Genomic DNA, 12,344 nt, shown 5'->3' on the forward strand with positions numbered 1-12,344 from the left:
ACTATTCTATTCTCAGAAAAGTGTAATTCATCAAGTGTTCATTTATGAGAGGGAGCGAGAGAGGCTGTGTATGTATGAATTACCACCGTTTTGCCGCATTTCTCTAACTGTGAAGCTGTGGCTTTAATTCCATTAGAAACAATGATGTTTCCAGCTTCTTGCTGAGAAAGATAATGTAGCTCTTAAGCGATTAAGCTATTTAGTTGATAAAATTGCAAGGCAGGCGGCAGAGCTAAAAAGTTTGTTCTTGAATGTCTTGAGTGCGGCCGCAACGTGATCTGTGTGAGTGGCTGAGCGTGTGTGCGTTAGATACAGAAGACAGCGCATTAGTTTAGAACTCTTCTAATTTTTAGTTTTTTAAATGTAGAGAGTGTTAATTTGTGCTATGATAACCTACCAGCAATGTAAATATGATTTTTTAATATATTAGAATGAGTACATTACAATATAAATTTATTAGAAAGAGTACATTATTATTTATGGGCTTAAAAACAAGATGCAAACAATCAGAATATTGTACCTGGTGGGGAGTGCACAATATAAACATGAAACATATTCCATTACCTATATTGTACTGTGGTACAGTTATGGAGGCCCTTCATAATGCAGAGGTCAACTGCCTGCTCTGCCAATAGTTAGCAATGGCCCTATAGTATGTAGTGTTTAATAAACCAGCTGTTTTACTAAACTCTTCTGAGGTGAAATTCAATGCAGTCCCGTATCGTGATACGTATCGTATCGTGACTTTGCTGGTGATACACAGCCCTAGTGCTTGTTAGCTTTTAATATACGGTTTTATCCTGATTAAAGCTTTAGTATAGTACGGCAACTGCACGCACATCCATGTTTAACGCTTCTCATAGCTATGTGAAAAGTGTATAATTGGAACAGTTAATTGTTATAGCTAAGCTGAATGAGAGCGAGAGAGATGCAGAGCGTGTGCAGAGCAGGGGACGTGAGGAACAGTATTAAGAACCGTTGCTTTAGAACATTGATTTTGAAACTTGTGAATCCATTAGAATCGTTAGAAGACAGAATCGTGATTCATATATGAACAGATTTTTACGTGCACCTAGTTTTCTCTTCCTCTTCTCTAAAGCAGCACAGCATGGCCTCGCCCCCTTAGCTGCCTTTTCCCGAGGGCGGGGTTTATCTGGGTTTGTTACATCACGAACCTGGGAAGTAACTTGTTTCAGCTTCGTAACTTTGCAGATATTTTTTATGCTCAAACAGCAACTTTACACACTAACTAACGTTAAAAATATGAAATCGCAATCATCCACCCCTTTAAAACCGAAACCAATGCAAAGGTTTTTTTTGAAAGCCATGCAAAGTTAAGAGTTTAAACCAGGGGTGCCCAAACTCGGTCCTGGAGGGCCGGTGTGCTGCAGAGTTTAGCTCCAACCCTAATCAAACACACCTGGAGCAGCTAATCAAGGTCTTACTAGGCATACTAGAAACTTCCCGGCAGGTGTGTTGAGGCAAGCTGGAGCTAAACTCTGCAGGACACCGGCCCTCCAGGACCGAGTTTGGGCACCCCTGTTTTAAACCTTTAGAAAATATGTTGTGAATTTGTGGAGGTTTATTCCATTTCACTGCGTCATGTTTTTAAATGCAATTTTTGTATTGAGCAATGCATAAATAGATGATACTGTTTTGTTCATAATTGTTTATGCAATTTTACGGAATTATATTTGATTTGTTAATTTAGACGTTATGCACATTTTTATAGACCGTTATTTCATTGCATTGACAATTTAATGCGCTGCATTATTTTGCTCATTGCACCCTCCTGTGGCCTCAGGAGACAAGCCAAAAGTTTCTTTAAGACGTATTTAATCTGAATAAACAAAGACGATATTTGTTTAAAAAAAAAAATTTCTGTTTGACTGTTAAAACAAAAAATTATTTGTTGTTTGTCTTAATTTGGATAAATTAAAAATACAGTGGTTAAATTGAAACTTTTTTTATTGCACTGTTTTAAAAAAGGTAAAAAAAAGTCAATAGTTATCAATACTATATGAAACATTATATAATTGATACATTTTTTTTTTAGCTAAATCGCCCAGCCCTAGTTCCAATACACTTAAAATTCTTTTTTTTTACTTCTACAAGGAGCAGTGCTCAATATTGATTAGTGCTCAAATTCACTAAAATAGTATTTGAGCCTGAAAGCAAAAACTTCCTTTCCTACACATGATATGCTCTGAATTGCAAATTTTCACATTCAAGTTTCTACATTCTTATGACAGTAGTATGAGCACAGTTTAGATGCATGAATCCACTAGAGGGCAGTAATTGCTTTAGTTGCTGTGTGGCTTCAAAGGTGCTAGCTAATATGTGGATTTCTCTCTTTCCAGAGCCTCAGGCTCACGATCACGCAGCAGGTCAACCAGCAAGAAGGCAAAGGGCAGGAGCAGTAGGATGGAGGAGAGCAGTAATGGAGCTCGCAGGGGAGGTGAAAGCGCTAGGGATAATAGCACGAGCTTAAGCCCCCCGAGCAAAAAGAGCAAACGGGAGAACAAGAGGGCTCGCTCCTCTTCTCGATCCAGGTCCCGGTCCAGATCTCGATCCAAATCGGAGAACGACAAGGATTTCTCCCGAGAGTCTGGGTCCAAATCTCAGGAGGCAAACAAGAGCAGCGATGAAGGCCGGGCGACTGAAAGGCCGCACCGCTCTAAAGCTCATTCTCGATCCAGATCTCAAACGCCACCAGATGCTGATCTGCGGAGGGAATCCAGATCCAGATCCAAATCTCGCTCGCATTCACGCTCGCGGTCTTATTCCCGATCTCGATCCCGCTCAAGGTCACGTTCTTAAGTTTAAAGAAAAAGATACAAAATTTCTGATTGGCATTTTTTTTTTCTTGTTTTCCAGTCTAACTAAACATCTTTAAAACAAGAATATATCTTGTTTTGTTTGTTTTTTTTACCCCACTGACAATTTTTGTCACTAAATGGTTAGATTTGTGCTATAAAAAAATGACAATTTGTGGTTGAGGTAAGAAAATAATCTGAATTCAAGATATATTATCTGAAAACAAATCTGAATGTTACTTTTTTGTGAAAAGCAAAACGGTGCATCTTGTTTTTAAATATTTTTCTTGAAAATGACAAAAATAGACTGAAATTTGTCTAAATGTGTCTAAATGTTGTTCTGCCCTACGGTTCTCTTCTTTGAAGCAAACTGCATTTTTTTTTTTTCCTTTTTTCCTTTTTTGTCAAATAGGTAGTTTTAGGGAAATTGCTTGCGTATTCACATTTCAGTATTTACTGGTATTGTTAACCTTATGCATCATTTTTAGTTGTTTTTATTTTAAAATTGCTTGCAATATATTTTATTCATAAAATTAAACCAACAGTAGATGTCCTTGCCTTCGCATTGTATATTTAGAAATGTACCATAGTTGTTGTTGAGCTGGGGCAGAGTTTATGGTCTTTTTACAACAACGTTCTCCATACAAAAATAATAAAAAACCACTGCCTCACAATACTGTGTCCATTCAGTTCATTTACAAAGGTGTTTTGTGGTGGGTTTACCAGTATTGCAGAATCAAATGTATAAAAACTATTTAAAGGTGGGGTAAGTGATTTCTGGTAGCCAATGTTGATATTTGAAATCACTAAAACACGCCCCTACCCCAAAAGGGTCTTGCCTCTATTCTGATAGCTCCGCCCCACATATACGTACGCAACCCAGGCAACAATTAGTTCTGTGAAACAAAGTAAAACCAATGTTACACCGTGTCTACGGACGTGAGTGGCGCGGCGCAACAAATCCCCGACAGAAAACTGCTGCCGGGTTCTATTTATGACGTGCTGACACACATTTCAAATGGTTTTCAACGTCGTTTGATTGCGTCCAGTGTAGGCAGACTTTAGCTGTTGTAGACACAGTGTTACTCAGCTATCGAGAAGAAACAAAGCAACCCCGGCGTCCGATCGCAGGCATCCGCTCCTTGAGTTCTCTCCAGCGCTGGAAAGCTGATCCGATATTTACACGGGTCCTACTTCTTGCCTTATCGTTCCGCAGACGTTTTCCTCTTTTGGTTTTTTATCCGCCGTCTCTATCTTTCTGTCGCTCGGCTCAGCTAATATCCGTCCTGTGCACTGAACTCTCTCTCCTCCACATCACGAGTAGACACGCCCCTTACTGCTGATTGGCTACAAGTTTGTTTTGTGATTCGGCCCGAATCCGTTTTCTAAAGCGTTTTTGAAAAATCACATACCCTGCCTTTTAAAGGAAATTTACTAATTTCATTCCAAACCAGTGTGAATATGGGAAAAAAAAGATGGTTTTCGACGGTGTGCTGCTATTTACCATTCAATGAAACCAAAAGCTGTCCAAACACTGAAAAGGGGGAAAAAAGACTTTAAATTCCCCACTGTCTTCTCTCTAATCTCATTCTTGCTTGAGAAGTCTAACCTGGACACCATTGACCTCAGTTAATTTTTTCAGTTAAAAATGAACTTTCCCCACGAGATGTCGCCAACAGTCAGAGATGAGGGGGAAAAAGCTGTCCGGTATCTGGTATGTCAAATATACTTGTGTGCCAGCTTTTCCATATCATTTTCCTCTTCTGTTCCCTCAATATTACATTACAATCCTATATATATATATATTAATGTCCACCAACAAGCTCGGAGAGACTTCACTCTTCAAAACCACAAAGAGTAATCTAGCCTGTTGAATGTGTGTGTAATGTGCTCTGCCTGACTGTGTGGAAAGCGAACTGAAGTCTGGCCACTCCATCGAGTCTCGGCGAAGGCGGCGCTCTCCTCAACACTTCTCTGAGGGGAGAACACGAAATGTGGGACACTGGTGAACGGACAGACGGTGACCACAGATGATGGAGCGACATTTACCTTATCTGCCTTTAGAAAGCCAGTTCTTTTAACCCTTCAGTGTCCTCTTCTGGAGAGGAAGAGCTGTCATGGGAGACGCGCGGCACTTCTCACGCGTCTGGATTGATGGAGAACCGCGAAACTTCGCAGCGGGTGAAGAACATCACGAGCACGCGTGTGCAGCGCGGTAGAACGATGGAACGCTGACTCGATACATTGTAACAAAGGCAAGTAAACGCATTCTCTAGATCTCGCCGTTTGATACATTTGTAACCAGGAACGATATCAATACAGCAACTGACTTGACCTTATTAGAGGTCGATAGATTTGTAATGTTGTTGATGGAGTCTAATCTCAAGTTTGGACGCAAATCGAGAAATGGTGCCTTTAATATAGAACTGTTTAATTCCATTTGATATACAGAGAGAGGCATATATTTATTAGAACGAATGAGTTTGAGATTGAACCCACTATTAAGGGAAAAAAGGGGTGTTTTGATGTCTTCGATCATTTTAGCACAAGCTGGTCAATCTTTGAGAAGCGTCCAGAAAAGATAATGAATTGCAACAAAATTATGGATCACATTTGGTGCATTTTTTAACATTATATATATATATATGGTGCATTATATACGTATGCACAAATGAATTGGAGATTCAGCCTTTATTAAGAAAAAAAAAAGTATTTTTTTTGTGTGTGTGATATTAGCCACAACAATGTTTCATGAGGCTTAATTACTGCAATGTCAAAAATGATTTTGAATAGACTTTTTCTCTTCATTTTACATGCAACTTGGAAATCAGTCTGTCACAATCAATTTAGACTGTACATGCATTTATGCCAATGATGGCAGGAATATTTGAGTGTGAATGCATGTGACAGTCAAGTTCAGCCCTGTCTGCAAAGAGATGACTTGGGCGCTTAAATAATAATCTGTACAAATAACCAAACAATAATTTGAAACATTCAACGCAATTTGGATTGAAAAAAGTGTTTTTTTTGTGTGTGTGATATTAGCCACAACAATGTTTCATGAGGCTTAATTACTGCAATGTCAAAAATGATTTTGAATAGACTTTTTCTCTTCATTTTACATGCAACTTGGAAATCAGTCTGTCACAATCAATTTAGACTGTACATGCATTTATGCCAATGATGGCAGGAATATTTGAGTGTGAATGCATGTGACAGTCAAGTTCAGCCCTGTCTGCAAAGAGATGACTTGGGTGCTTAAATAATAATCTGTACAAATAACCAAACAATAATTTGAAACATTCAACGCAATTTGGATTGAACGATTGATCTACATCTGCTGTTTATGTTTTATACTCTTGTATAATTAATTTCACCCATTTGGAAACCAGAGTGAACAGCCATTAAAAGTAAACCTGAACTTGGTAATGGAAAAAAGAGGTCTGGAATTCATCAGTCCAGCCTTTTGATGAATCAGTCCAAACATATGCTCCGAGATGCGTGTACTATAGATTGTTTTTCTGCGTGCATCTCATTTTACTTGTGGAGTTTGACATTTGCGTAGTTGTAAAGGAAGAAGTTCAGCCGTTTATGATGCAGTATTAATTTCAAAAGGGAATTAGTGCCAAAATTGCATATTATTTTTATTATTATTATATACAGATTTTGCCACAACCTCAGTGTTTACATTTGGTCATTAACTTTGTATTTTTAGATTACTGACATGTTGCTTACAAGTTCTATCTGATTTAAGTATTCTAGCAGAACATGCAATGCATTTCCCATGAGTTTAAACAAACCAAGTGAGTTGGCGGAATTGTAAATGACATTTTCAGAGTTGTTGAGAAACCTCTGCCAATGGAGCGTTTGTTATTCCAAAGTGAATTAGCCACATATAATTTCTCATTTATGGACTGTTGTTTTCCCCCCACATTCTTCCTCAGCCAAAAGTGGCATGGACTTTGGAGATTCTTAGTGATTCAATTTATTTTTGCCTCGGTCAATGCAATGAGCGCAAGGTTTCCCCTGCACACCTGTTTCTTCTTCAAGTTAAAATCAACAACATAAAGAAATGACCTAAAATCAACTAAGCTTGTTTAATATCTGGAGCTCCCTTTGGGAACCCAGCTGGGTACTTTATCTCTTAGTGTATTAAAGAAATATGTCATGCCTTTAAACTAATGCAACAGTTTACAAATTGTTTGAGGGACTGGTAATACTCTCACTGCAATAAAACACAGCATCATCCACTTTACTTCTAAGTATATTTAGAGCCTATACGATTTATTTAAATACAATCTATGATTTGTTTGTGGTACACCATCAGAATGGGGTTACTCTATGTCAGGGGTGCCCAATCCTGCTCCTGGCGATCAACTGTCCTGCAAAGTTCAGCTCCAACCCTAATCAAACACACCTGAAGCAACTAATTAAGGTCTTCAGGATCACTTGAAAATTAAAGGCAGGTGTGTTTGATTAGGGTTGGAGCTGAACTTTGCAGGACAGTCGATCGACAGGAGCAGGATTTGGCACTCCTGCTCTATGTATACATCTCTGAAAATCTCATGCTGCATTATGTTTCTGAAATTTTAACTAAATCTTTGATTCTTTGTGCCATTTATCTTTGATTTTCCCATCAAAGTGCAAGATGCACTGGTTCGTACATTGCCAGCCTTTTTTCTTGTTATTTGACTTAAAACTCATCCAACAGTTATGCAAATACAATTAAAGTCCACAGGCTAATCGTACATTTCGTTAAATGAGTCAAGAGCTTGACTTGTATTTAACCTGAAACATTCCTTTAATGTATTACCATGTATTAAGTGCTTTTTGCAGGCTGTAAAGTAGAAATCACTGTGCATGTTTTCTTGAATTATTTAAAACAAGACAAGCCCCTATGGATTAAATATTAATAATAGCCATTATAACAAACAAGTCTGAGTAGGACTAAAGAAAAACAAATCCCAGGACCATTAGCATTAGCATCAATGTTTACAGTAAACAAGGGGTTATAGTAGTTGTAGCACATATTTCATATTTGTTTAGGAATCTGATGCAAACATTAAGATGAGAAATGTGAATGCATTGCTGAATGATTGTCAACTCTCAACCTTAACCTTAATCTCACCTTTCCCTCTTCACCTTTTCAGACTCCCATTAGGGACCATTACAGACCAGCCTGTGTCATGAGGACTCAGAAGTCCCACGGCCGGATGTCAGCCACACCTTCCCGCCAGCGCTTGCCACGTTTCAGTCTTCACACCAGGAGAAAGAAAGAAGGTGTAATCCAGGGAAAGCTGCGTATCCGTTCCATGCCAGGTGCCTTTCTGGTGTTTGGGGTAGTGGTTGTTGTTGTTGGCACCATTCTTGCCGTGGCAGGCTACTGGCCGTACAGGGCCCATCGATCATCAGTGGACACGACAGAGGAAGGTTCCTCTGGAAGCGCATCAGGATGGGGATTAGGGTCCAAAGGACTGATTTCCGCAGCAAGTCTGGTTCATAGCGAAAGGATGAAACTATTAGGACCTGTCATTATGGGAGTGGGACTCTTCATACTTATTTGTGCCAATACGGTACTCTATGAGAATCGGGATAGGGAAACTCAAATGCTTCTGGCGCAGATGCGGAGCGTCATTTGCTCTGTTTCTGCAGCCGTGCCCTCTGCAGACCTCTTGCAGGTGAACTCCCTTGCCAGCCACTACCAATGGGTCAGCAGTTTACCTGCAGCCCATCTGAACATCCTCTGCCTGCAAGAAATGTCCAGTTCGGAGCCTCTACTGCAAGTGAAGAGCATGGATGAGGAGGACAGGATTCAGCAGCAAGACCCTGTGCACACTGAGGTCCTTCATCATCAGGACTCTTCCTCCACGCCCTCGATTCACACCTCCAACTCTTGCAACAACAGCAAGGAGGTTTTTTGCACAGAGGAACGGGGGACCAACTCTGCACTGGATCTGCGGCGAGAAAGTCACTTTGGACTGAGCAACTGTATGACCGCATCCTCGATGTCCACACTGGGTGGGGAGGACTTGGAGACCTTCTCCATCCCACCCAGACGCTCCTACAGCATGAGCCACAGGACTAAACCTCAAATACTGCATCCAGAGGACAAGTCCTTTTCTTTGACGGGTCACCATAGACTGCTTCCAAGGCAGTCCAGCTCAGAGGTGTGCGTGAACATGGTTGGCATTACAAGCCTTGACCTTATACCTGTGGAAGAGCAGAAGCACCGCAGCTGGCCTCAGCTCGATCTTGGAAGTGCCAGGAAGTATCTCAAGCTGGAAAACAAAGAGGACTCTGTGGACAAGTTCCTGGACCAGCTTGAGCAGCAGTGCTTGCAGTTGAACAAAAGCTACGGCTCAGGTCCCTTCCAGTGAGCCGAGGTTTAATCATTACATCAAGGTCAATTGCTTGGCAGATCAGAAGGAGCCTTATATAGCAGTATACACTTGGAATAACCCAACCAACAAATGGGTGCACGTTTCCAGTGAATATTCTTTCCACAATTTCTGGAATCCCTTGAGGCCAACTAATTTGCTCATTTCTAAGACCTAGCCATTTATCTCACTTGACTAGTTTTTGTAACTAGCTTGTTTGGAGACTTGATGGTATGGAAATATAAACACACGTCCTGAAGGAAGCTAGGGATGGAGGTATTTTACAGTCATGGGAATGTGATAAACAGCTCGTGATGTCATAGATGATTGGATGGATTCCAATTGGAGGGATCCGTTTGTTATTGTTGCTAAAGCCCTACTTGTTACTAGGACACAGCAAACAACATTTCTTAATCTACGAGGTAGAAGACCTCGGCAGTGACTAGATTCAAAGTAAACACATTTCTGACTTCCGAATTCAGGTCAGCCAAAAGCACGGCTCTGGTTTTGATAGTTATAAAGGCCAAAAAATGGAGAATGCTGGTTATTTGACCAAAAAAATGGATTCATCCAAACTGCGTGTCTACTATTGGATTGTCCATTAGAGTTCATTTATATGGTTAAGGTAAAGCAACCTCAGTTAGAGTTTCTGTAAATCTTTTGTCTATGGTTTCCCTGAGTATCTGTTCTTCTTGTATTTCACCTTTCTTCCATTTCTGCCTGCCGGCAGTGACAAAAACAAAAACAAAAACATCGACTATGAGGGCGCATTGCCCTCTTGGCTTCATTAACTAAGGTGATCAGTGTTTTTGCATGCACTAATGCGGGTACGTAATTGCTTTCCCTTTAAAGGGTGGAGCTCGACCGAGCCCCTCTTCTTTGCAGTGAGAATGTGTAACTTCACTTTGTTTACAAAAACAAGGCAGTCACCCTGTCTCTATTTCGTCTGTGTAGCCTGTTTTGGTACGCTGTGTTATTTGCCGTGTGTTCTCAATGTATACTGAGCAATATCCACAGTCTGACTGACCAATCAGATCCTTTACAACACCTTTGAACTGAATGCCCATGCCTGTGTTGCAAATAAAAGGCAAAACAAAACCACTTTAAATGTAAGCGTTTGGTTGCTGTTCATGATTTTACGTTGATGCAAGGTAGCATCAGGGGGTCAAGGTGTGGCTTTTTATCTGCGGCATTTTTTACCCCTACTGGTAGATGCTATAGCCAAAAGCTTCTTTCTTTGTCAATGGACACTCATATGCAACATATAAATCACATTTTTAGCTGTGACAATTTTTCTAGATCTTATATACAGTGATTCTTCATATGACATTTCCAGCTCAGAGGAATATCTCATAAAAAAAGAAATAGAAGTTTCTAAAATTGAGTATATATGAAGGTGACAGAATACAGGTTAGAAAATATCTTTTAGAATGACATTCAATATTGAACAAACGATAACGTTGTAATATTTGCGTACTGTATTGTGATTGGATCTATTTGCATACTGACTGATTGTTCTTTTTTTCTTGTATCTTTTAACCATCCATAGTCACTAGAGGATTTGAGTTGTGTGTTGTTTTCTGCAGACAACAGAAAACAAGGCGCATATTTCATTTACTTGATGCAGCATTGCAATGCATTGGAGAAGAACTCAGCCATGCGCTTTGTTAGATGTGTATGTGCAAGATTATGGATGTCTGATGTTTGTAACCACTCTGCCATTCGGCCTTAAAAGCAAGGTCTGATTCAGTGATGATGGATGAAAGCAGTGTGAAAGAGATTTGCTTTAGTTGAATATATTTCCAAGGTGCTTTTATTGATATTAGGCTACTCCGACATTGTTTTTTTTCTACCCAACTTTAAGAAATTAATTCAGTATAAACTACTTATTGTTCAATCTCCATTCAAACTTTTCAACACATTTATGATCAAAGTCTGAAAATCTCCCCTTTCCATTGTTAAAAATGTAGAATGAATTCAGTATGAATTTGCAAACTGACTTATGACTGGATGTTTTGTTCTTACATTTGTACAGCTTTCACTTCATGTTACTATCAGGGTTTACGACTTTTTTAAATATCATGTTACTTTTTGTTTTGCCTGCCTTTTCCATTAGGAAATGCAAATCTAGGTTTATTTTTGGACATTTTGTCACTTTTATTGATAGGGACAGTGGAAGAGGTAATGACAAACTCCAGTTCATATCACCTGCATTAACCTCAGTACATGATGAATGTCATACACCGAGTACAGTGTTTTCACAGTTTCCGATCTTCCAAATTGAATTTGACAAAATGTCTTAAATAGCTCTGCTCCCAAAATCTAGAATATGGAAACAACTTAGACTGTAATTTCTGATCACACTGCAAAAAAAGTGATGTTCTCCCTCTGTATTTTTTGTCTTGTTTCCAAGTTTCTTAAACCATGATACATTTACTTGTTTTCTGTGAAAAATCTATTTGATTCAAAGGGAAAAGAGGTTTTCATACTCCATCCTATCTTTGATTTTAGGATGATATTTGTTTTGGAATACTGAGGAAAATCTTTGCAGTGCATGCCAAATGTAATGCCACAACATTATGAATTTAAGCAACAATCATTACTAGTTCCTGTAGCTCAACTGGTAGTCGATCATGGGTCATGGGTTTCTTTCTAAAAGAAATTCACACTAAGTGACATGACATTTCAAGCCATGCCCTGCAATCTGACTTGATATACTTCATCTCAACCCATTGTAAACTGTTTTATGTTTTTCGTTCTTTCTTTCTTTCTTTCTTTCTTTCTTTTTTTGCTTCATCAACTGTTGCTCAGACAAGTTTCACAGAACATCTCATTGGAATGAACGGAAGATTTCTGTGATGAGCATCATTTTCAGTATGTTCATTGTAGAAAAAAAATGTATATTATTTTTACGCAGGCTTTAATGAAGTGTGACTTGCAAAGCATTTTTTAATCTTTTCCTTTCTTGAAGCAATTTCTAAATTAAGAAGTAACATGAAGCTGGAAAAAAATCTGAAATCGGAATCAGGGTAATCACTTTTCACAGATAATGCTTATAAAATTAATTAAGACCCAGTGGGCAATTGATGTTGAAAAGACATCAGACTGACGTCAAGAAACAGGTCAAATATGCAAATCAAGCTGACGATCA

The 12,344-nt window shown here is 39.2% G+C and overlaps 2 protein-coding genes across 4 annotated transcripts in view; both read left to right on the forward strand.

The window, feature by feature from the left end:
* The window catches only part of LOC107559403 (serine/arginine-rich splicing factor 4-like), a 19,188-nt gene extending 15,698 nt beyond the window's left edge, over nt 1-3,490 (forward strand). The window contains exon 6 of the mRNA XM_016243215.1: nt 2,361-3,490. Within this exon, the coding sequence (XP_016098701.1) occupies nt 2,361-2,820 (460 nt within the window). The 3' untranslated portion in view covers nt 2,821-3,490. The remainder of the gene's footprint in view (nt 1-2,360) is intronic.
* Nucleotides 3,491-4,775: 1,285 nt separating this feature from the next.
* Nucleotides 4,776-10,390, forward strand: LOC107559402 (transmembrane protein 200A-like). Of its 3 annotated transcripts, none has more exons than XM_016243211.1 (2): nt 4,776-5,071; nt 7,967-10,390. In XM_016243211.1, exon 2 carries the CDS (start codon nt 8,003-8,005, stop codon nt 9,191-9,193), a length of 1,191 nt encoding a protein of 396 aa, XP_016098697.1. In that variant the 5' UTR covers nt 4,776-5,071; nt 7,967-8,002; the 3' UTR covers nt 9,194-10,390. The 3 variants fall into 3 exon arrangements, with proteins under 3 accessions (XP_016098697.1, XP_016098699.1, XP_016098698.1); XM_016243213.1 differs by lacking the exon at nt 4,776-5,071 and adding an exon at nt 7,316-7,360; XM_016243212.1 differs by lacking the exon at nt 4,776-5,071 and adding an exon at nt 7,323-7,472.
* The last annotated feature ends 1,954 nt before the right edge of the window (nt 10,391-12,344 follow it).

Source organism: Sinocyclocheilus grahami, unplaced genomic scaffold (genome assembly GCF_001515645.1).
Source record: "Sinocyclocheilus grahami isolate Dianchi unplaced genomic scaffold, SAMN03320097.WGS_v1.1 scaffold683.1, whole genome shotgun sequence".
Classification (NCBI taxonomy): domain Eukaryota; kingdom Metazoa; phylum Chordata; class Actinopteri; order Cypriniformes; family Cyprinidae; genus Sinocyclocheilus; species Sinocyclocheilus grahami.